At 47.7% G+C, this 26,361-nt stretch overlaps 1 protein-coding gene across 1 annotated transcript in view; it reads right to left on the bottom strand.

Annotated features, from left to right (window-relative positions):
- Positions 1–26,361, bottom strand: part of LOC311228654 (DDB1- and CUL4-associated factor 6-like) — a 194,811-nt gene that overhangs the window by 25,336 nt on the left and 143,114 nt on the right. Inside the window, exons 12-13 of the mRNA XM_084314584.1 lie at positions 21,101–21,392; positions 3,706–3,844 (exon numbers count right to left, since the gene is read on the bottom strand). Coding sequence (XP_084170710.1) covers positions 3,706–3,844; positions 21,101–21,392 — 431 coding nt within the window. The remainder of the gene's footprint in view (positions 1–3,705; positions 3,845–21,100; positions 21,393–26,361) is intronic.

Below are 26,361 nucleotides of genomic sequence, written 5' to 3'. Positions count from 1 at the left end.
TTAGCTATTCTGCGCTATTTGTCAATTCACATGCCATCTCCCCAAGGGACTAATATTGGCAGACTGATTGACCTGTCAACCAACTTGGAGGAAAATCCTCTTTCTTCTTACACTTTACCTTCTGCGAGTTTAGCAGTCTTGACAACATGTGTAAGGGACCTAGGCTATCTACAGTAAACCTGCGGCAACACTCTCGTAAACAGTCTTTTCAGTCACTCCACTTTGTAAAGGTGGTGAAAGGTTGGGATGTTTGAAGACATTTTTGTTATTGAAGTTGCCATCTATATTTGATAGGTTGAACGCTGTTTCTTTTTCTTTTTTGTCTTTATAATTTGTTATTCTGTATTATTATTGATTGTTATTTTCCTGTGGAGTTATGTGTTTTGTTACTGTGGTTATTGTGTTGTCTTGTTTCATGTAATTAATAATAAAAAAATTTGATCAAAAAAAAAAAAGATAATTTCCCATAATGTTGGCGTGTTCTTTTTTTTTTGTCCACTTTTTCTCCCATTTTCTATATTTTCTCCCATCCCAATTTCGTATCATCCAATTCAACCCTCCCCTGTCACGAACGCTGTTTCTTGCCTCCCACAAGCCGGCTGCAATGTGGACTAAGTCATACATAGCACAAGTCCCCTCCGGTACTTGAGGTAACAGCAGTCGCATCTTTTCACCTGCGCAGCTCGATCTCTCAGTGGCGAGGAGTAACGCGTGGGAGGCTCACGCTGCCCCCGACACTTCCTGATTCTACTGCGCAGGCGCACCAACCGACCTATAGGAGTCGCTGTCCACAACGCCCGATCCCCACCCATCAGTTTCCCACCCCCTAATACGGCCAATGTGTATTAGTATGAACGACCAGCTAAACTGAAAGCAATGTGGAGCGCTGGGCTCGAACAGGCAAGCCCAGCGTCTCCGTCATTCGTGGTGAGCGCCTTGCCCACTACGCCACGTAGCCGCCCTATGTTGGCGTGTTCTTTTAAGATTGTGACCCATAAAGAGTTCCTAAAGAAAGAGAAGGTGGTTTGAACAGGTGAACAGGTGAACAGGTACCATGGTCCTGGAGTTACAGGTGAACAGGTGAACAGGTACCATGGTCCTGGAGTTACAGGTGAACAGGTACCATGGCCCTGGAGTTACAGGTGAACAGGTGAACAGGTACCATGGTCCTGGAGTTACAGGTGAACAGGTACCATGGTCCTGGAGTTACAGGTGAACAGGTACCATGGTCCTGGAGTTACAGGTGAACAGGTGAACAGGTGAACAGGTACCATGGTCCTGGAGTTACAGGTGAACAGGTACCATGGTCCTGGAGTTACAGGTGAACAGGTACCATGGTCCTGGAGTTACAGGTGAACAGGTGAACAGGTGAACAGGTACCATGGTCCTGGAGTTACAGGTGAACAGGTACCATGGTCCTGGAGTTACAGGTGAACAGGTACCATGGCCCTGGAGTTACAGGTGAACAGGTGAACAGGTACCATGGTCCTGGAGTTACAGGTGAACAGGTACCATGGTCCTGGAGTTACAGGTGAACAGGTACCATGGTCCTGGAGTTACAGGTGAACAGGTACCATGGTCCTGGAGTTACAGGTGAACAGGTGAACAGGTACCATGGTCCTGGAGTTACAGGTGAACAGGTGAACAGGTACCATGGTCCTGGAGTTACAGGTGAACAGGTACCATGGTCCTGGAGTTACAGGTGAACAGGTGAACAGGTACCATGGTCCTGGAGTTACAGGTGAACAGGTACCATGGTCCTGGAGTTACAGGTGAACAGGTGAACAGGTACCATGGTCCTGGAGTTACAGGTGAACAGGTGAACAGGTACCATGGTCCTGGAGTTACAGGTGAACAGGTACCATGGTCCTGGAGTTACAGGTGAACAGGTACCATGGTCCTGGAGTTACAGGTGAACAGGTGAACAGGTACCATGGTCCTGGAGTTACAGGTGAACAGGTACCATGGTCCTGGAGTTACAGGTGAACAGGTGAACAGGTACCATGGTCCTGGAGTTACAGGTGAACAGGTACCATGGTCCTGGAGTTACAGGTGAACAGGTACCATGGCCCTGGAGTTACAGGTGAACAGGTACCATGGTCCTGGAGTTACAGGTGAACAGGTACCATGGTCCTGGAGTTACAGGTGAACAGGTACCATGGTCCTGGAGTTACAGGTGAACAGGTACCATGGCCCTGGAGTTAAAGGTGAACAGGTGAACAGGTACCATGGTCCTGGAGTTACAGGTGAACAGGTACCATGGTCCTGGAGTTACAGGTGAACAGGTGAACAGGTGAACAGGTACCATGGTCCTGGAGTTACAGGTGAACAGGTACCATGGTCCTGGAGTTACAGGTGAACAGGTACCATGGTCCTGGAGTTACAGGTGAACAGGTGAACAGGTACCATGGCCCTGGAGTTACAGGTGAACAGGTGAACAGGTACCATGGTCCTGGAGTTACAGGTGAACAGGTACCATGGTCCTGGAGTTACAGGTGAACAGGTACCATGGTCCTGGAGTTACAGGTGAACAGGTGAACAGGTACCATGGCCCTGGAGTTACAGGTGAACAGGTGAACAGGTACCATGGTCCTGGAGTTACAGGTGAACAGGTACCATGGTCCTGGAGTTACAGGTGAACAGGTGAACAGGTACCATGGTCCTGGAGTTACAGGTGAACAGGTACCATGGTCCTGGAGTTACAGGTGAACAGGTGAACAGGTACCATGGTCCTGGAGTTACAGGTGAACAGGTGAACAGGTACCATGGTCCTGGAGTTACAGGTGAACAGGTACCATGGTCCTGGAGTTACAGGTGAACAGGTGAACAGGTACCATGGTCCTGGAGTTACAGGTGAACAGGTACCATGGTCCTGGAGTTACAGGTGAACAGGTGAACAGGTACCATGGTCCTGGAGTTACAGGTGAACAGGTGAACAGGTACCATGGTCCTGGAGTTACAGGTGAACAGGTACCATGGTCCTGGAGTTACAGGTGAACAGGTACCATGGTCCTGGAGTTACAGGTGAACAGGTACCATGGTCCTGGAGTTACAGGTGAACAGGTACCATGGTCCTGGAGTTACAGGTGAACAGGTGAACAGGTACCATGGTCCTGGAGTTACAGGTGAACAGGTGAACAGGTACCATGGTCCTGGAGTTACAGGTGAACAGGTACCATGGTCCTGGAGTTACAGGTGAACAGGTACCATGGTCCTGGAGTTACAGGTGAACAGGTACCATGGCCCTGGAGTTACAGGTGAACAGGTACCATGGTCCTGGAGTTACAGGTGAACAGGTACCATGGTCCTGGAGTTACAGGTGAACAGGTACCATGGTCCTGGAGTTACAGGTGAACAGGTACCATGGTCCTGGAGTTACAGGTGAACAGGTACCATGGCCCTGGAGTTAAAGGTGAACAGGTGAACAGGTACCATGGTCCTGGAGTTACAGGTGAACAGGTACCATGGTCCTGGAGTTACAGGTGAACAGGTGAACAGGTGAACAGGTACCATGGTCCTGGAGTTACAGGTGAACAGGTGAACAGGTACCATGGTCCTGGAGTTACGGGTGAACAGGTGAACAGGTACCATGGCCCTAGAGTTAAAGGTGAACAGGTGAACAGGTACCATGGTCCTGGAGTTACGGGTGAACAGGTGAACAGGTACCATGGTCCGTGAGTTACGGGTGAACAGGTGAACAGGTACCATGGTCCGTGAGTTACGGTGGCCCTTGTAGACCATCTTGACGGACGGCCTCCTGATGTCCTGCGTCTCGCTCTCCTCCATCTCCCGCCTCTCCTTCCGCCGGCGGAACAACTCCTGGATGCGGGCAGCTGCTGAGCGTCTACACACACACACACACACACACACACACACACACACACACAGCAAAGAGTTAACCCACATTTCTCTCCATCACTCAGGCAGGTCCAGAGAGCCATGCATCCTGTAACCATGCCGACAGCGAGGTCTTCTTCTAGAGTCACCCTGTAACCATGCCAACAGTGAGGTCTCCTTCTAGAGTCACCCTGTAACCATGCCAACAGTGAGGTCTCCTTCTAGTCACCCTGTAACCATGCCAACAGTGAGGTCTCCTTCTAGTCACCCTGTAACCATGCCAACAGTGAGGTCTTCTTCTAGAGTCACCCTGTAACCATGCCAACAGTGAGGTCTTCTTCTAGTCACTCTGTAACCATGCCAACAGTGAGGTCTTCTTCTAGAGTCATCCTGTAACCATGCCAACAGTGAGGTCTTCTTCTAGTCACCCTGTAACCATGCCAACAGTGAGGTCTTCTTCTAGAGTCATCCTGTAACCATGCCAACAGTAAGGTCTCCTTCTAGAGTCACCCTGTAACCATGCCAACAGTGAGGTCTTCTTCTAGAGTCACCCTGTAACCATGCCAACAGTGAGGTCTTCTTCTAGTCACCCTGTAACCATGCCAACAGTGAGGTCTTCTTCTAGAGTCACCCTGTAACCATGCCAACAGTGAGGTCTCCTTCTAGAGTCATCCTGTAACCATGCCAACAGTGAGGTCTTCTTCTAGAGTCATCCTGTAACCATGCCAACAGTGAGGTCTCCTTCTAGAGTGACCCTGTAACCATGCCAACAGTGAGGTCTCCTTCTAGAGTCACCCTGTAACCATGCCAACAGTGAGGTCTCCTTCTAGAGTCACCCTGTAACCATGCCAACAGTGAGGTCTCCTTCTAGAGTCACCCTGTAACCATGCCGACAGTGAGGTCTTCTTCTAGTCACCCTGTAACCATGCCAACAGTGAGGTCTCCTTCTAGAGTCATACTGTAACCATGCCAACAGTGAGGTCTCCTTCTAGAGTCACCCTGTAACCATGCCAACAGTGAGGTCTCCTTCTAGAGTCATCCTGTAACCATGCCAACAGTGAGGTCTCCTTCTAGAGTCACCCTGTAACCATGCCAACAGTGAGGTCTTCTTCTAGAGTCACCCTGTAACCATGCCAACAGTGAGGTCTCCTTCTAGAGTCATCCTGTAACCATGCCAACAGTGAGGTCTCCTTCTAGTCACCCTGTAACCATGCCAACAGTGAGGTCTCCTTCTAGAGTCACCCTGTAACCATGCCAACAGTGAGGTCTCCTTCTAGAGTCATCCTGTAACCATGCCAACAGTGAGGTCTCCTTCTAGAGTCACCCTGTAACCATGCCAACAGTGAGGTCTTCTTCTAGAGTCACCCTGTAACCATGCCAACAGTGAGGTCTCCTTCTAGAGTCATCCTGTAACCATGCCAACAGTGAGGTCTCCTTCTAGAGTCATCCTGTAACCATGCCAACAGTGAGGTCTCCTTCTAGAGTCACCCTGTAACCATGCCAACAGTGAGGTCTTCTTCTAGAGTCACCCTGTAACCATGCCAACAGTGAGGTCTCCTTCTAGAGTCACCCTGTAACCATGCCAACAGTGAGGTCTTCTTCTAGAGTCACCCTGTAACCATGCCAACAGTGAGGTCTTCTTCTAGAGTCACCCTGTAACCATGCCAACAGTGAGGTCTCCTTCTAGTCACCCTGTAACCATGCCAACAGTGAGGTCTTCTTCTAGAGTCACCCTGTAACCATGCCAACAGTGAGGTCTTCTTCTAGAGTCACCCTGTAACCATGCCAACAGTGAGGTCTCCTTCTAGAGTCACCCTGTAACCATGCCAACAGTGAGGTCTCCTTCTAGAGTCACCCTGTAACCATGCCAACAGTGAGGTCTCCTTCTAGAGTCACCCTGTAACCATGCCAACAGTGAGGTCTTCTTCTAGAGTCACCCTGTAACCATGCCAACAGTGAGGTCTTCTTCTAGTCATCCTGTAACCATGCCAACAGTGAGGTCTTCTTCTAGAGTCATCCTGTAACCATGCCAACAGTGAGGTCTTCTTCTAGAGTCACCCTGTAACCATGCCAACAGTGAGGTCTCCTTCTAGAGTCACCCTGTAACCATGCCAACAGTGAGGTCTTCTTCTAGAGTCACCCTGTAACCATGCCAACAGTGAGGTCTCCTTCTAGAGTCACCCTGTAACCATGCCAACAGTGAGGTCTTCTTCTAGAGTCACCCTGTAACCATGCCAACAGTGAGGTCTCCTTCTAGAGTCACCCTGTAACCATGCCAACAGTGAGGTCTTCTTCTAGAGTCACCCTGTAACCATGCCAACAGTGAGGTCTTCTTCTAGAGTCACCCTGTAACCATGCCAACAGTGAGGTCTCCTTCTAGAGTCACCCTGTAACCATGCCAACAGTGAGGTCTTCTTCTAGAGTCACCCTGTAACCATGCCAACAGTGAGGTCTCCTTCTAGAGTCACCCTGTAACCATGCCAACAGTGAGGTCTTCTTCTAGAGTCACCCTGTAACCATGCCAACAGTGAGGTCTCCTTCTAGAGTCATCCTGTAACCATGCCAACAGTGAGGTCTCCTTCTAGAGTCATCCTGTAACCATGCCAACAGTGAGGTCTCCTTCTAGAGTCACCCTGTAACCATGCCAACAGTGAGGTCTTCTTCTAGAGTCACCCTGTAACCATGCCAACAGTGAGGTCTCCTTCTAGAGTCACCCTGTAACCATGCCAACAGTGAGGTCTTCTTCTAGAGTCACCCTGTAACCATGCCAACAGTGAGGTCTTCTTCTAGAGTCACCCTGTAACCATGCCAACAGTGAGGTCTCCTTCTAGTCACCCTGTAACCATGCCAACAGTGAGGTCTTCTTCTAGAGTCACCCTGTAACCATGCCAACAGTGAGGTCTTCTTCTAGAGTCACCCTGTAACCATGCCAACAGTGAGGTCTCCTTCTAGAGTCACCCTGTAACCATGCCAACAGTGAGGTCTCCTTCTAGAGTCACCCTGTAACCATGCCAACAGTGAGGTCTCCTTCTAGAGTCACCCTGTAACCATGCCAACAGTGAGGTCTTCTTCTAGAGTCACCCTGTAACCATGCCAACAGTGAGGTCTCCTTCTAGAGTCACCCTGTAACCATGCCAACAGTGAGGTCTTCTTCTAGAGTCACCCTGTAACCATGCCAACAGTGAGGTCTTCTTCTAGAGTCACCCTGTAACCATGCCAACAGTGAGGTCTCCTTCTAGAGTCACCCTGTAACCATGCCAACAGTGAGGTCTTCTTCTAGAGTCACCCTGTAACCATGCCAACAGTGAGGTCTCCTTCTAGAGTCACCCTGTAACCATGCCAACAGTGAGGTCTTCTTCTAGAGTCACCCTGTAACCATGCCAACAGTGAGGTCTTCTTCTAGAGTCACCCTGTAACCATGCCAACAGTGAGGTCTTCTTCTAGAGTCACCCTGTAACCATGCCAACAGTGAGGTCTCCTTCTAGAGTCATCCTGTAACCATGCCAACAGTGAGGTCTTCTTCTAGAGTCACCCTGTAACCATGCCAACAGTGAGGTCTTCTTCTAGAGTCACTCTGTAACCATGCCAACAGTGAGGTCTTCTTCTAGTCATCCTGTAACCATGCCAACAGTGAGGTCTCCTTCTAGAGTCACCCTGTAACCATGCCAACAGTGAGGTCTTCTTCTAGAGTCACCCTGTAACCATGCCAACAGTGAGGTCTTCTTCTAGTCATCCTGTAACCATGCCAACAGTGAGGTCTTCTTCTAGAGTCACCCTGTAACCATGCCAACAGTGAGGTCTTCTTCTAGAGTCACCCTGTAACCATGCCAACAGTGAGGTCTTCTTCTAGAGTCACCCTGTAACCATGCCAACAGTGAGGTCTTCTTCTAGAGTCACCCTGTAACCATGCCAACAGTGAGGTCTCCTTCTAGAGTCATCCTGTAACCATGCCAACAGTGAGGTCTCCTTCTAGAGTCATCCTGTAACGATGCCAACAGCGAGGTCTCCTTCTAGAGTCACCCTGTAACCATGCCAACAGTGAGGTCTTCTTCTAGAGTCATCCTGTAACCATGCCAACAGTGAGGTCTCCTTCTAGAGTCATCCTGTAACCATGCCAACAGTGAGGTCTTCTTCTAGTCATCCTGTAACCATGCCAACAGTGAGGTCTTCTTCTAGAGTCACCCTGTAACCATGCCAACAGTGAGGTCTTCTTCTAGAGTCACCCTGTAACCATGCCAACAGTGAGGTCTTCTTCTAGAGTCATCCTGTAACCATGCCAACAGTGAGGTCTTCTTCTAGAGTCACCCTGTAACCATGCCAACAGTGAGGTCTTCTTCTAGAGTCACCCTGTAACCATGCCAACAGTGAGGTCTTCTTCTAGAGTCACCCTGTAACCATGCCAACAGTGAGGTCTCCTTCTAGAGTCACCCTGTAACCATGCCAACAGTGAGGTCTTCTTCTAGAGTCATCCTGTAACCATGCCAACAGTGAGGTCTTCTTCTAGAGTCATCCTGTAACCATGCCAACAGCGAGGTCTTCTTCTAGAGTCACCCTGTAACCATGCCAACAGTGAGGTCTCCTTCTAGAGTCACCCTGTAACCATGCCAACAGTGAGGTCTTCTTCTAGAGTCATCCTGTAACCATGCCAACAGTGAGGTCTTCTTTTAGAGTCATCCTGTAACCATGCCAACAATGAGGTCTTCTTCTAGAGTCACCCTGTAACCATGCCAACAGTGAGGTCTCCTTCTAGAGTCACCCTGTAACCATGCCAACAGTGAGGTCTTCTTCTAGAGTCACCCTGTAACCATGCCAACAGTGAGGTCTCCTTCTAGAGTCACCCTGTAACCATGCCAACAGTGAGGTCTTCTTCTAGAGTCACCCTGTAACCATGCCAACAGTGAGGTCTTCTTCTAGAGTCACCCTGTAACCATGCCAACAGTGAGGTCTCCTTCTAGTCACCCTGTAACCATGCCAACAGTGAGGTCTTCTTCTAGAGTCACCCTGTAACCATGCCAACAGTGAGGTATTCTTCTAGAGTCACCCTGTAACCATGCCAACAGTGAGGTCTCCTTCTAGAGTCACCCTGTAACCATGCCAACAGTGAGGTCTCCTTCTAGAGTCACCCTGTAACCATGCCAACAGTGAGGTCTCCTTCTAGAGTCACCCTGTAACCATGCCAACAGTGAGGTCTTCTTCTAGAGTCACCCTGTAACCATGCCAACAGTGAGGTCTCCTTCTAGAGTCACCCTGTAACCATGCCAACAGTGAGGTCTTCTTCTAGAGTCACCCTGTAACCATGCCAACAGTGAGGTCTTCTTCTAGAGTCACCCTGTAACCATGCCAACAGTGAGGTCTCCTTCTAGAGTCACCCTGTAACCATGCCAACAGTGAGGTCTTCTTCTAGAGTCACCCTGTAACCATGCCAACAGTGAGGTCTCCTTCTAGAGTCACCCTGTAACCATGCCAACAGTGAGGTCTTCTTCTAGAGTCACCCTGTAACCATGCCAACAGTGAGGTCTTCTTCTAGAGTCACCCTGTAACCATGCCAACAGTGAGGTCTTCTTCTAGAGTCACCCTGTAACCATGCCAACAGTGAGGTCTCCTTATAGAGTCATCCTGTAACCATGCCAACAGTGAGGTCTTCTTCTAGAGTCACCCTGTAACCATGCCAACAGTGAGGTCTTCTTCTAGAGTCACCCTGTAACCATGCCAACAGTGAGGTCTTCTTCTAGTCATCCTGTAACCATGCCAACAGTGAGGTCTCCTTCTAGAGTCACCCTGTAACCATGCCAACAGTGAGGTCTTCTTCTAGAGTCACCCTGTAACCATGCCAACAGTGAGGTCTTCTTCTAGTCATCCTGTAACCATGCCAACAGTGAGGTCTTCTTCTAGAGTCACCCTGTAACCATGCCAACAGTGAGGTCTTCTTCTAGAGTCACCCTGTAACCATGCCAACAGTGAGGTCTTCTTCTAGAGTCACCCTGTAACCATGCCAACAGTGAGGTCTTCTTCTAGAGTCACCATGTAACCATGCCAACAGTGAGGTCTCCTTCTAGAGTCATCCTGTAACCATGCCAACAGTGAGGTCTCCTTCTAGAGTCATCCTGTAACCATGCCAACAGCGAGGTCTCCTTCTAGAGTCACCCTGTAACCATGCCAACAGTGAGGTCTTCTTCTAGAGTCATCCTGTAACCATGCCAACAGTGAGGTCTCCTTCTAGAGTCATCCTGTAACCATGCCAACAGTGAGGTCTTCTTCTAGTCATCCTGTAACCATGCCAACAGTGAGGTCTTCTTCTAGAGTCACCCTGTAACCATGCCAACAGTGAGGTCTTCTTCTAGAGTCACCCTGTAACCATGCCAACAGTGAGGTCTTCTTCTAGAGTCATCCTGTAACCATGCCAACAGTGAGGTCTTCTTCTAGAGTCACCCTGTAACCATGCCAACAGTGAGGTCTTCTTCTAGAGTCACCCTGTAACCATGCCAACAGTGAGGTCTTCTTCTAGAGTCACCCTGTAACCATGCCAACAGTGAGGTCTCCTTCTAGAGTCACCCTGTAACCATGCCAACAGTGAGGTCTTCTTCTAGAGTCATCCTGTAACCATGCCAACAGTGAGGTCTTCTTCTAGAGTCATCCTGTAACCATGCCAACAATGAGGTCTTCTTCTAGAGTCACCCTGTAACCATGCCAACAGTGAGGTCTTCTTCTAGAGTCACCCTGTAACCATGCCAACAGTGAGGTCTTCTTCTAGAGTCCTGTAACCATGCCAACAGTGAGGTCTTCTTCTAGAGTCATCCTGTAACCATGCCAACAGCGAGGTCTTCTTCTAGTCACCCTGTAACCATGCCAACAGTGAGGTCTTCTTCTAGAGTCACCCTGTAACCATGCCAACAGTGAGGTCTTCTTCTAGAGTCACCCTGTAACCATGCCAACAGTGAGGTCTTCTTCTAGAGTCATCCTGTAACCATGCCAACAGTGAGGTCTTCTTCTAGAGTCACCCTGTAACCATGCCAACAGTGAGGTCTCCTTCTAGAGTCACCCTGTAACCATGCCAACAGTGAGGTCTTCTTCTAGAGTCACCCTGTAACCATGCCAACAGTGAGGTCTTCTTCTAGAGTCACCCTGTAACCATGCCAACAGTGAGGTCTTCTTCTAGAGTCACCCTGTAACCATGCCAACAGTGAGGTCTCCTTCTAGAGTCACCCTGTAACCATGCCAACAGTGAGGTCTTCTTCTAGAGTCACCCTGTAACCATGCCAACAGTGAGGTCTCCTTCTAGAGTCACCCTGTAACCATGCCAACAGTGAGGTCTTCTTCTAGAGTCACCCTGTAACCATGCCAACAGTGAGGTCTTCTTCTAGAGTCACCCTGTAACCATGCCAACAGTGAGGTCTTCTTCTAGAGTCACCCTGTAACCATGCCAACAGTGAGGTCTCCTTCTAGAGTCATCCTGTAACCATGCCAACAGTGAGGTCTTCTTCTAGAGTCACCCTGTAACCATGCCAACAGTGAGGTCTTCTTCTAGAGTCACCCTGTAACCATGCCAACAGTGAGGTCTTCTTCTAGTCATCCTGTAACCATGCCAACAGTGAGGTCTCCTTCTAGAGTCACCCTGTAACCATGCCAACAGTGAGGTCTTCTTCTAGAGTCACCCTGTAACCATGCCAACAGTGAGGTCTTCTTCTAGTCATCCTGTAACCATGCCAACAGTGAGGTCTTCTTCTAGTCACCCTGTAACCATGCCAACAGTGAGGTCTTCTTCTAGAGTCACCCTGTAACCATGCCAACAGTGAGGTCTTCTTCTAGAGTCACCCTGTAACCATGCCAACAGTGAGGTCTTCTTCTAGAGTCACCCTGTAACCATGCCAACAGTGAGGTCTCCTTCTAGAGTCATCCTGTAACCATGCCAACAGTGAGGTCTCCTTCTAGAGTCATCCTGTAACCATGCCAACAGCGAGGTCTCCTTCTAGAGTCACCCTGTAACCATGCCAACAGTGAGGTCTTCTTCTAGAGTCATCCTGTAACCATGCCAACAGTGAGGTCTTCTTCTAGAGTCACCCTGTAACCATGCCAACAGTGAGGTCTTCTTCTAGAGTCACCCTGTAACCATGCCAACAGTGAGGTCTTCTTCTAGAGTCACCCTGTAACCATGCCAACAGTGAGGTCTCCTTCTAGAGTCACCCTGTAACCATGCCAACAGTGAGGTCTTCTTCTAGAGTCATCCTGTAACCATGCCAACAGTGAGGTCTTCTTCTAGAGTCATCCTGTAACCATGCCAACAATGAGGTCATCTTCTAGAGTCACCCTGTAACCATGCCAACAGTGAGGTCTTCTTCTAGAGTCACCCTGTAACCATGCCAACAGTGAGGTCTTCTTCTAGAGTCCTGTAACCATGCCAACAGTGAGGTCTTCTTCTAGTCATCCTGTAACCATGCCAACAGCGAGGTCTTCTTCTAGTCACCCTGTAACCATGCCAACAGTGAGGTCTTCTTCTAGAGTCACCCTGTAACCATGCCAACAGTGAGGTCTTCTTCTAGAGTCACCCTGTAACCATGCCAACAGTGAGGTCTTCTTCTAGAGTCATCCTGTAACCATGCCAACAGTGAGGCCTTCTTCTAGAGTCACCCTGTAACCATGCCAACAGTGAGGTCTCCTTCTAGAGTCACCCTGTAACCATGCCAACAGTGAGGTCTTCTTCTAGAGTCACCCTGTAACCATGCCAACAGTGAGGTCTTCTTCTAGAGTCACCCTGTAACCATGCCAACAGTGAGGTCTTCTTCTAGTCACCCTGTAACCATGCCAACAGTGAGGTATCCTTCTAGTCACCCTGTAACCATGCCAACAGTGAGGTCTCCTTCTAGAGTCACCCTGTAACCATGCCAACAGTGAGGTCTCCTTCTAGTCACCCTGTAACCATGCCAACAGTGAGGTCTCCTTCTAGAGTCACCCTGTAACCATGCCAACAGCGAGGTCTTCTTCTAGAGTCACCCTGTAACCATGCCAACAGTGAGGTCTCCTTCTAGAGTCACCCTGTAACCATGCCAACAGTGAGGTCTTCTTCTAGAGTCACCCTGTAACCATGCCAACAGTGAGGTCTTCTTCTAGAGTCATCCTGTAACCATGCCAACAGTGAGGTCTTCTTCTAGAGTCATCCTGTAACCATGCCAACAGTGAGGTCTTCTTCTAGAGTCACCCTGTAACCATGCCAACAGTGAGGTCTTCTTCTAGAGTCATCCTGTAACCATGCCAACAGTGAGGTCTTCTTCTAGAGTCACCCTGTAACCATGCCAACAGTGAGGTCTCCTTCTAGAGTCACCCTGTAACCATGCCAACAGTGAGGTCTTCTTCTAGAGTCACCCTGTAACCATGCCAACAGTGAGGTCTTCTTCTAGAGTCACCCTGTAACCATGCCACCAGTGAGGTCTCCTTCTAGAGTCATCCTGTAACCATGCCAACAGTGAGGTCTTCTTCTAGAGTCACCCTGTAACCATGCCAACAGTGAGGTCTTCTTCTAGAGTCATCCTGTAACCATGCCAACAGTGAGGTCTCCTTCTAGAGTCACCCTGTAACCATGCCAACAGTGAGGTCTTCTTCTAGTCACCCTGTAACCATGCCAACAGTGAGGTCTTCTTCTAGAGTCACCCTGTAACCATGCCAACAGTGAGGTCTTCTTCTAGAGTCATCCTGTAACCATGCCAACAGTGAGGTCTCCTTCTAGAGTCACCCTGTAACCATGCCAACAGTGAGGTCTTCTTCTAGAGTCACCCTGTAACCATGCCAACAGTGAGGTCTTCTTCTAGAGTCACCCTGTAACCATGCCAACAGTGAGGTCTCCTTCTAGAGTCATCCTGTAACCATGCCAACAGTGAGGTCTCCTTCTAGAGTCACCCTGTAACCATGCCAACAGTGAGGTCTTCTTCTAGAGTCACCCTGTAACCATGCCAACAGTGAGGTCTTCTTCTAGTCACCCTGTAACCATGCCAACAGTGAGGTCTTCTTCTAGAGTCACCCTGTAACCATGCCAACAGTGAGGTCTTCTTCTAGAGTCACCATGTAACCATGCCAACAGCGAGGTCTTCTTCTAGAGTCACCCTGTAACCATGCCAACAGTGAGGTCTTCTTCTAGAGTCACCCTGTAACCATGCCAACAGTGAGGTCTTCTTCTAGTCACCCTGTAACCATGCCAACAGTGAGGTCTTCTTCTAGAGTCACCCTGTAACCATGCCAACAGTGAGGTCTTCTTCTAGAGTCACCCTGTAACCATGCCAACAGCGAGGTCTTCTTCTAGTCACCCTGTAACCATGCCAACAGTGAGGTCTCCTTCTAGAGTCACCCTGTAACCATGCCAACAGTGAGGTCTCCTTCTAGAGTCACCCTGTAACCATGCCAACAGTGAGGTCTTCTTCTAGAGTCACCCTGTAACCATGCCAACAGTGAGGTCTCCTTCTAGAGTCACCCTGTAACCATGCCAACAGTGAGGTCTCCTTCTAGAGTCACCCTGTAACCATGCCAACAGCGAGGTCTCCTTCTAGAGTCATCCTGTAACCATGCCAACAGTGAGGTCTCCTTCTAGAGTCATCCTGTAACCATGCCAACAGTGAGGTCTCCTTCTAGAGTCATCCTGTAACCATGCCAACAGTGAGGTCTTCTTCTAGTCATCCTGTAACCATGCCAACAGTGAGGTCTTCTTCTAGAGTCACCCTGTAACCATGCCAACAGTGAGGTCTTCTTCTAGAGTCACCCTGTAACCATGCCAACAGTGAGGTCTCCTTCTAGAGTCACCCTGTAACCATGCCAACAGCGAGGTCTCCTTCTAGAGTCACCCTGTAACCATGCCAACAGTGAGGTCTCCTTCTAGAGTCACCCTGTAACCATGCCAACAGTGAGGTCTCCTTCTAGAGTCACCCTGTAACCATGCCAACAGTGAGGTCTTCTTCTAGAGTCACCCTGTAACCATGCCAACAGTGAGGTCTTCTTCTAGAGTCATCCTGTAACCATGCCAACAGTGAGGTCTTCTTCTAGAGTCACCCTGTAACCATGCCAACAGTGAGGTCTCCTTCTAGAGTCATCCTGTAACCATGCCAACAGTGAGGTCTTCTTCTAGAGTCATCCTGTAACCATGCCAACAGTGAGGTCTCCTTCTAGAGTCATCCTGTAACCATGCCAACAGTGAGGTCTCCTTCTAGAGTCACCCTGTAACCATGCCAACAGTAAGGTCTTCTTCTAGAGTCACCCTGTAACCATGCCAACAGTGAGGTCTTCTTCTAGAGTCATCCTGTAACCATGCCAACAGTGAGGTCTCCTTCTAGAGTCACCCTGTAACCATGCCAACAGTGAGGTCTTCTTCTAGAGTCACCCTGTAACCATGCCAACAGTGAGGTCTTCTTCTAGAGTCACCTTGTAACCATGCCAACAGTGAGGTCTCCTTCTAGAGTCACCCTGTAACCATGCCAACAGTGAGGTCTTCTTCTAGAGTCACCCTGTAACCATGCCAACAGCGAGGTCTCCTTCTAGAGTAATTTCACTAGAAAACTAAAACAAAGCTTCGTACATCACAGCCTTGAAGCTGAGCTGCTGTCTCCCCTAAAAACATGATCATCCAGCCTCCTATCAAGTGATGACATCATCCAGCCTCCTATCAAGTGATGACATCATCCACCAAGTGACCCCGAAGAACAATCAAGACATACAGGTACCGTAAATTCTCAAATATAGGACGTGTCTTGTATTTACCTCAGCTGCAAAGAGCACCAGGCCTTTATTAGAGAGAGGCTTATATAAGAGGCAGGCCTTAATTTCACAAACTGGCCAATTGTAATTGTGATTGATTGATTTTATTTAGACATGAGTACGGTATTTGCTTTGTCAGGGTGAAACTGGTGGATTAACGTAATTCACACACTGAAGTTGGAACTGTCTATATAGGTTGCGGGGTCCGGGGACGATTTAGCGTGTGGTACCTTCTCGACCTCAGTCGAATCGAGTTGATGATAACATGCAGTAGCTTTAGCTAACGCTATCATAGCCATCATGATCTGTAATGTCAACTGGACAACGCAAGCCCCGCCTGCCGATGCCATATAGATAGCGAACGTTAACCAACATTTGCAAAACAAGCCAACGTCATCCAGCTGACACCACAGATCTGGCTATGATGACAACGTTAGCTAACGCTAATGCTAACGCGAGGGAAACGTTAATGTAGTCAGTGTAGAGAGAGGCAGCACTAAATTTGCATTGGCAAGAGTTTATCTCATTCTATATCACGACACAAAAAAAATAAAAATAAAAAATTGCGACCTTGTATCGAATATAATAGGCCCGTCCTTTATTCGAGTACCCTCCACTATTAGAGGATTTACGGTATATTCCTTCAAGGTTTTCTATGGTAAATGCACAAAAGCTAAAATTAACTAAATTATATATATATATTATTTATTTATATTTATATAAAAGGATTATAGTTTGATTTCCTTTGCACAACAGATCCCATCTGGACAGTCACTGGACAGACTCTTCTTCTGCAGGATATAATGTACAGCCTTCCCACTGAACCCAGGTGACTCCATTCCTCAACCTGCGGCTCCCTCTAGTGGACGACACGTCTACAACACTGCAGTGATGTGCTGCTCAAGACTAGCCGTGGTGATTAACACACACACACATAGACGCCTACGTAATGGAGCAGGCGAAGCGGGTGCTCTACCAGTATTGAACTTGGGGGAGCAAACTTGTCTCTTTGCTCCCTCACTTTTTGATCATATGATATATCCCCCCCCCCAATATATAAATATTATCTAACCATAACTACGTAATTTCAATCAAATTAATAATACGCAATGACACTTAATAGCAAGTTTTTAAGTTTCCAAAGATTGCGACACCCCCTGCCCGATATGGTTTGATGTTCAGTGTATTCATAAGTGTATTGCTCTCCTTAATGTAGAATGATATGGTGACTGTACAGACTCAGGAAGGAGAGAAAGAGACCCAAGAGTTACAGGTAATGGAAATATCAGACAGTCAGCTTAAAGTGTAGGATAACATAACAAATTAAGACAGAAATACTTGGATTATATATCCCCCCCTCTCTCCCTTTCTTTACAGAGTAGCATAAAGATTGTGTATTCAAACCGGTTCAGTGTATTCATAAGTGTATTGCTCTCCTTAATGTAGAATGATATGGTGACTGTGCAGACTCAGGGAGGAGGCAGAGAAGGAGAGAAAGAGACCCAAGAGTTACAGGTAATGGAAATATCAGACAGCTTAAAGTGTAGGATAACATAACAAATTAAGACACAAAATAGGCTATATTTACAGCAGACCCTGTTATTGTTCCTTGTTGGTATTTTTTCTCTCTTTCTTATTAAAAACTTGGCCTATTTGAAAGGAGATTGATTTAATAAAAATAAAAGAGCGAAAAATCAATATATAGTATATATACAGTATATATATATATTAATATATTATTATTATTATAGTAATTGGCTATCATACTGCAATATAAACTGAGTTTTATAGTGAAAAGAGCAGCTTTATTAGTCAAGATTGAAGGCTCTATATTGCAGGAAATTGCACGTACAGGTTCATTAAATGAAAAAAATATCTGCCGTGGAGGGGGTCGGCCCGGACATCCTCCAAACCACCCCTTGCCTGTCAAAAAAAAAAAAAAAAAAAAAAAATTGGCACCCCCACTTTCAACTATAACTAGGCGGCCATGCACGCACACGCACTGCATGCTACAAACGCTACATTCAGCCATGTATGTTAGTGTTTTGGTTTGGTTTCCCCTCGACATGACTGGTTAAACCACGACAGGACTGGTTAAACCACGACCATGCCGGCTCTGGAGCTGATATTTCCACACTCTTACAGGTTAAGGTGCTTTTAGCCATCAAGCTTGTCAACTTTACCTGATCATTCTATCTCCTACTGCAGATCCTCGGGTATTAAATCTATAATGTGTATAGTGGAACAATCAATGACAAAGGCATCACGAAGGAACAATATTCACAGAAAGAGACCCTTTAGATGCCAGGGTGAGGGTCCAGTCATCATGTCATCAACGTCACATGATAACAGGGTCACATGGTAACAGGGTCACATGGTAACAGGGTCACATGATAACAGGGTCACATGATAACAGAGTGTAGTAGGGGTGGACGGTATAAACGGTATGAATTTGCACTACGGTAGACTAGAGCAGCTAGTCACAGCAGTAGCAATGACGTTAACGTTACTTGACGATCCACTCGACGTTTGCAGTGGTCGTTGCATAGTGTTTAATTGTACTGAGTTTTCTCCACTTGCTCACGGACCTTGCCATATAGTTTGGGCATTTCAATTTGGCTAAGGAGGCTGAGAGGAGACTTGCTTTAGCGCAGCAACAGGCTAACGTTAGCCGCTAAGCTAACTAACTAACTTGACTCCGCGGCACCAGTTCCATTAGTGAGGAAAGGGGGGGGGGGGGTATATTGACGAGGCTTGACAACAGAGGTTCAAAGATAACTTCACATTTATTTGGCTATTCATTTCTTTATATCGCTTTATCCATCAGGCTGCTCCCGTTTCCAATTCTGTGTTGACAATAATATCCTGGTGTGACATCATCACCTACGGCATCTTAGGACGCTCAAACATATTACGTCACGCTCTCTCGCTCTCTCTACGTTGTCAAACATGTACACTAAAGTTAAGTTATGTTGGAGTTTTATTGTGTTTGAGTTGTTTGAGGGAAAGAAACCTCCTGTCCTGCTGTAGTTTTTATTTTCACTTTGTGCCGCTTGATTTTATTGTATTTCATGAAAAAAGTGTTTTTCAGAGATGGAAGTAACTTGAGAAAAGGTTTTGCATTTTTCTATGGCAGTTTTGCACAATAAATGTTCTTAACACTTTGACTGCCAGGGGGCGTCTTTAGACGTCTTTGCTGGCCATGCTAAAGTTGCCGGGGGACGCTGTACGTCGTCTTTATATCAATATTTCAAAAATCTGCGATCGGATTCATAATGTCCCTCCGCTGGCCTGAGACACAAGTGTGATCTCCTCTCAATCCTCTAGCGGTTCAAGACCGCCATCTGGTGGCCGATCGGCAGATCGAAACCGGATGTCAACCTTTAACCCGGTAGGACTCACTCCATATGGGGTCCGGGCACTCGCTAATGTTAGAGAGACTCCGTCTTCACACAGTGAACATCGATCGCTGCAAATAACTCGAAAAAACAACATGATTTGGACGTATATATTATTATACAACCTGGAAATGGACCGACTATTTCAACATCCCATAATGGAAAACTGTCTACCCCACGCTGATCGCCCAACGGCCCGCGGAGACTGGGGTGAGTTTTAGCGTGTAATATTACCGTGTTCGACACTAACTGCTATGATGAACATTTGACCCACATTAGATGATTGGTATAACGCTGCCCACGGAATTATAAACGCCCCCTCGCCCATCCGGTCAACATCAGATGACGTGTAGTAACTTCTAGAAGTACGTCTAGTTGGAATTTTTTATATCGCGCTGATTGCCATCAAACTGTATTTCATCATCAATATAATGCATTTGGGGCTATATATCACGTTCTGGAGAAAGCTGCAGAAAGAGATGAAAACATACTTATACATTAGACCATACTTTACTATGAATATGTGAATGAAAAAGTTTAACGTTGCTACACAATGAACAATACATATAGGACTTTGAATGGGCCCTAATAATGGCAATGTAGCAATAGAATTTAAAAAGTTATAGCCCTGCAAAGAAGGGGACTTTCTCCATAGACAAATAGCGCTGGCAATCTATGGTATATCATTAATTTAACCTTAGGCAACCAAAGTGTTAAAATACCTCTGTACTATGTGAAATATGTCCTAGTAATACAAGAGTACAGTACAGTAATAGCTGCCAGTGTTTTACCCCTTCAGAAGCATTATATAGACATTTTAAGATAAATGAATATACCATGAAATATACCGTTACCGTCTATGCTTCAAATGATACCGTGATATAAGTTTTAGACCATACCGTCCAGCCCTAGGGTCACATGGTAACAGGGTCACATGGTAACAGGGTCACATGGTAACAGGGTCACATGATAACAGGGTCACATGATAACAGGGTCACATGGTAACAGGGTCACATGGTAACAGGGTCACATGGTAACAGAGTCACATGATAACAGGGTCACATGGTAACAGGGTCACATGATAACAGGGTGTAGGGTCACATGGTAACAGGGTCACATGGTAACAGGGTCACATGATAACAGGGTGTAGGGTCACATGGTAACAGGGTCACATGGTAACAGGGTCACATGATAACAGGGTCACATGGTAACAGGGTCACATGATAACAGGGTCACATGGTAACAGGGTGTAGGGTCACATGGTAACAGGGTCACATGATAACAGGGTGTAGGGTCACATGGTAACAGGGTCACATGATAACAGGGTCACATGGTAACAGGGTCACATGATAACAGGGTCACATGATAACAGGGTCACATGGTAACAGGGTCACATGGTAACAGGGTCACATGATAACAGGGTCACATGGTCACATGATAACAGGGTCACATGATAACAGGGTCACATGGTCACATGATAACAGGGTCACATGGTAACAGGGTCACATGGTAACAGGGTCACATGGTCACATGATAACAGGGTCACATGATAACAGGGTCACATGGTAACAGGGTTACATGGTAACAGGGTCACATGATAACAGGGTCACATGGTAACAGGGTCACATGGTAACAGGGTCACATGGTCACATGATAACAGGGTCACATGGTCACATGATAACAGGGTCACATGATAACAGGGTCACATGGTAACAGGGTCACATGGTAACAGGGTCACATGATAACAGGGTCACATGATAACAGAGTCACATGGTAACAGGGTCACATGGTAACAGGGTCACATGGTAACAGGGTCACATGGTAACAGGGTCACATGGTAACAGGGTCACATGATAACAGGGTGTAGGGTCACATGGTAACAGGGTCACATGGTAACAGGGTCACATGGTAACAGGGTCACATGATAACAGGGTGTAGGGTCACATGGTAACAGGGTCACATGGTAACAGGGTCACATGGTAACAGGGTCACATGGTCACATGATAACAGGGTGTAGGGTCACATGGTAACAGGGTCACATGGTAACAGGGTCACATGGTAACAGGGTCACATGGTAACAGGGTCACATGGGGTCACATGGTAACAGGGTCACATGGTACAGAGTGTAGGGTTACCGCTGGCCCTGCCCGCTCCGGTACCGCGCCGAGGGGATGAGGATCGGGTCGTCGTCACTGTCCTCCGAGTCCTGGTTGCTGCGTGTGGGCTGACCCTGCCCCCCCGCTCCCCCCCCTCCCCCCCCCGGCCCCTCCTCTCCCGCCGGCTCCCGTCTCCTGCAGCCCCCCGACGTGTCCTCCCCCCCCTCTGGAGAGGCCACGCCCCCCCTGGAGGGCCACGAAGACGAGCTGCCCTGGGTGAGCGAGGAGGAGGAAGAGGAGGAAGAGGAGGCGGGTCTGGTCTGTGAGACAGCTGTAGGAGGAACACACAGGAGAGGACAGTTAGATCATATAGAGACAGAGGAGGAGGAGGAACACACAGGAGAGGACAGTTAGATCATATAGAGACAGAGGAGGAGGAGGAACACACAGGAGAGGACAGTTAGATCATATAGAGACAGAGGAGGAGGAACACACAGGAGAGGACAGTTAGATCATATAGAGACAGAGGAGGAGGAGGAACACACAGGAGAGGACAGTTAGATCATATAGAGACAGAGGAGGAGGAGGAACACACAGGAGAGGACAGTTAGATCATATAGAGACAGAGGAGGAGGAACACACAGGAGAGGACAGTTAGATCATATAGAGACAGAGGAGGAGGAGGAACACACAGGAGAGGACAGTTAGATCATATAGAGACAGAGGAGGAGGAGGAACACACAGGAGAGGACAGTTAGATCATATAGAGACAGAGGAGGAGGAGGAACACACAGGAGAGGACAGTTAGATCATATAGAGACAGAGGAGGAGGAACACACAGGAGAGGACAGTTAGATCATATAGAGACAGAGGAGGAGGAGGAACACACAGGAGAGGACAGTTAGATCATATAGAGACAGAGGAGGAGGAGGAACACACAGGAGAGGACAGTTAGATCATATAGAGACAGAGGAGGAGGAGGAACACACAGGAGAGGACAGTTAGATCATATAGAGACAGAGGAGGAGGAACACACAGGAGAAGACAGTTAGATCATATAGAGACAGAGGAGGAGGAACACACAGGAGAGGACAGTTAGATCATATAGAGACAGAGGAGGAGGAACACACAGGAGAGGACAGGTAGATCATATAGAGACAGAGGAGGAGGAACACACAGGAGAGGACAGTTAGATCATATAGAGACAGAGGAGGAGGAGGAACACACAGGAGAGGACAGTTAGATCATATAGAGACAGAGGAGGAGGAGGAACACACAGGAGAGGACAGTTAGATCATATAGAGACAGAGGAGGAGGAGGAACACACAGGAGAGGACAGTTAGATCATATAGAGACAGAGGAGGAGGAGGAACACACAGGAGAGGACAGTTAGATCATATAGAGACAGAGGAGGAGGAACACACAGGAGAGGACAGTTAGATCATATAGAGACAGAGGAGGAGGAACACACAGGAGAGGACAGTTAGATCATATAGAGACAGAGGAGGAGGAGGAACACACATGAGAGGACAGTTAGATCATATAGAGACAGAGGAGGAGGAGGAACACACAGGAGAGGACAGTTAGATCATATAGAGACAGAGGAGGAGGAGGAACACACAGGAGAGGACAGTTAGATCATATAGAGACAGAGGAGGAGGAACACACAGGAGAGGACAGTTAGATCATATAGAGACAGAGGAGGAGGAACACACAGGAGAGGACAGTTAGATCATATAGAGACAGAGGAGGAGGAACACACAGGAGAGGACAGTTAGATCATATAGAGACAGAGGAGGAGGAGGAACACACAGGAGAGGACAGTTAGATCATATAGAGACAGAGGAGGAGGAGGAACACACAGGAGAGGACAGTTAGATCATATAGAGACAGAGGAGGAGGAACACACAGGAGAGGACAGTTAGATCATATAGAGACAGAGGAGGAGGAGGAACACACAGGAGAGGACAGTTAGATCATATAGAGACAGAGGAGGAGGAGGAACACACAGGAGAAGACAGTTAGATCATATAGAGACAGAGGAGGAGGAACACACAGGAGAGGACAGTTAGATCATATAGAGACAGAGGAGGAGGAACACACAGGAGAGGACAGTTAGATCATATAGACAGAGGAGGAGGAGGAACACACAGGAGAGGACAGTTAGATCATATAGAGACAGAGGAGGAGGAGGAACACACAGGAGAGGACAGTTAGATCATATAGAGACAGAGGAGGAGGAGGAACACACAGGAGAGGACAGTTAGATCATATAGAGACAGAGGAGGAGCAACACACAGGAGAGGACAGTTAGATCATATAGAGACAGAGGAGGAGGAGGAACACACAGGAGAGGACAGTTAGATCATATAGAGACAGAGGAGGAGGAGGAACACACAGGAGAGGACAGTTAGATCATATAGAGACAGAGGAGGAGGAACACACAGGAGAGGACAGTTAGATCATATAGAGACAGAGGAGGAGGAGGAACACACAGGAGAGGACAGTTAGATCATATAGAGACAGAGGAGGAACACACAGGAGAGGACAGTTAGATCATATAGAGACAGATGAGGAGGAGGAACACACAGGAGAGGACAGTTAGATCATATAGAGACAGAGGAGGAGGAACACACAGGAGAGGACAGTTAGATCATATAGAGACAGAGGAGGAGGAGGAACACACAGGAGAGGACAGTTAGATCATATAGAGACAGAGGAGGAGGAGGAACACACAGGAGAGGACAGTTAGATCATATAGAGACAGAGGAGGAGGAGGAACACACAGGAGAGGACAGTTAGATCATATAGAGACAGAGGAGGAGGAACACACAGGAGAGGACAGTTAGATCATATAGAGACAGAGGAGGAGGAGGAACACACAGGAGAGGACAGTTAGATCATATAGAGACAGAGGAGGAGGAGGAACACACAGGAGAGGACAGTTAGATCATATAGAGACAGAGGAGGAGGAACACACAGGAGAGGACAGTTAGATCATATAGAGACAGAGGAGGAGGAGGAACACACAGGAGAGGACAGTTAGATCATATAGAGACAGAGGAGGAGGAGGAACACACAGGAGAGGACAGTTAGATCATATAGAGACAGAGGAGGAGGAACACACAGGAGAGGACAGTTAGATCATATAGAGACAGAGGAGGAGGAGGAACACACAGGAGAGGACAGTTAGATCATATAGAGACAGAGGAGGAGGAGGAACACACAGGAGAGGACAGTTAGATCATATAGAGACAGAGGAGGAGGAACACACAGGAGAGGACAGTTAGATCATATAGAGACAGAGGAGGAGGAGGAACACACAGCAGAGGACAGTTAGATCATATAGAGACAGAGGAGGAGGAGGAACACACAGGAGAGGACAGTTAGATCATATAGAGACAGAGGAGGAGGAGGAACACACAGGAGAGGACAGTTAGATCATATAGAGACAGAGGAGGAGGAGGAACACACAGGAGAGGACAGTTAGATCATATAGAGACAGAGGAGGAGGAGGAACACACAGGAGAGGACAGTTAGATCATATAGAGACAGAGGAGGAGGAACACACAGGAGAGGACAGTTAGATCATATAGAGACAGAGGAGGAGGAGGAACACACAGGAGAGGACAGTTAGATCATATAGAGACAGAGGAGGAGGAGGAACACACAGGAGAGGACAGTTAGATCATATAGAGACAGAGGAGGAGGAGGAACACACAGGAGAGGACAGTTAGATCATATAGAGACAGAGGAGGAGGAGGAACACACAGGAGAGGACAGTTAGATCATATAGAGACAGAGGAGGAGGAGGAACACACAGGAGAGGACAGTTAGATCATATAGAGACAGAGGAGGAGGAGGAACACACAGGAGAGGACAGTTAGATCATATAGAGACAGAGGAGGAGGAGGAACACACAGGAGAGGACAGTTAGATCATATAGAGACAGAGGAGGAGGAGGAACACACAGGAGAGGACAGTTAGATCATATAGAGACAGAGGAGGAGGAACACACAGGAGAGGACAGTTAGATCATATAGAGACAGAGGAGGAGGAGGAACACACAGGAGAGGACAGTTAGATCATATAGAGACAGAGGAGGAGGAGGAACACACAGGAGAGGACAGTTAGATCATATAGAGACAGAGGAGGAGGAGGAACACACAGGAGAGGACAGTTAGATCATATAGAGACAGAGGAGGAGGAGGAACACACAGGAGAGGACAGTTAGATCATATAGAGACAGAGGAGGAGGAGGAACACACAGGAGAGGACAGTTAGATCATATAGAGACAGAGGAGGAGGAACACACAGGAGAGGACAGTTAGATCATATAGAGACAGAGGAGGAGGAGGAACACACAGGAGAGGACAGTTAGATCATATAGAGACAGAGGAGGAGGAACACACAGGAGAGGACAGTTAGATCATATAGAGACAGAGGAGGAGGAACACACAGGAGAGGACAGTTAGATCATATAGAGACAGAGGAGGAGGAGGAACACACAGGAGAGGACAGTTAGATCATATAGAGACAGAGGAGGAGGAGGAACACACAGGAGAGGACAGTTAGATCATATAGAGACAGAGGAGGAGGAACACACAGGAGAGGACAGTTAGATCATATAGAGACAGAGGAGGAGGAGGAACACACAGGAGAGGACAGTTAGATCATATAGAGACAGAGGAGGAGGAGGAACACACAGGAGAGGACAGTTAGATCATATAGAGACAGAGGAGGAGGAGGAACACACAGGAGAGGACAGTTAGATCATATAGAGACAGAGGAGGAGGAACACACAGGAGAGGACAGTTAGATCATATAGAGACAGAGGAGGAGGAGGAACACACAGGAGAGGACAGTTAGATCATATAGAGACAGAGGAGGAGGAACACACAGGAGAGGACAGTTAGATCATATAGAGACAGAGGAGGAGGAGGAACACACAGGAGAGGACAGTTAGATCATATAGAGACAGAGGAGGAGGAGGAACACACAGGAGAGGACAGTTAGATCATATAGAGACAGAGGAGGAGGAACACACAGGAGAGGACAGTTAGATCATATAGAGACAGAGGAGGAGGAGGAACACACAGGAGAGGACAGTTAGATCATATAGAGACAGAGGAGGAGGAGGAACACACAGGAGAGGACAGTTAGATCATATAGAGACAGAGGAGGAGGAGGAACACACAGGAGAGGACAGTTAGATCATATAGAGACAGAGGAGGAACACACAGGAGAGGACAGTTAGATCATATAGAGACAGATGAGGAGGAGGAACACACAGGAGAGGA

The sequence above is a fragment of the Notolepis coatsorum genome (genome assembly GCF_963971535.1).
Source record: "Notolepis coatsorum genome assembly, chromosome: 5".
NCBI lineage: Eukaryota > Metazoa > Chordata > Actinopteri > Aulopiformes > Paralepididae > Notolepis > Notolepis coatsorum.
This window is presented reverse-complemented; position numbering and strand designations above follow the sequence as displayed.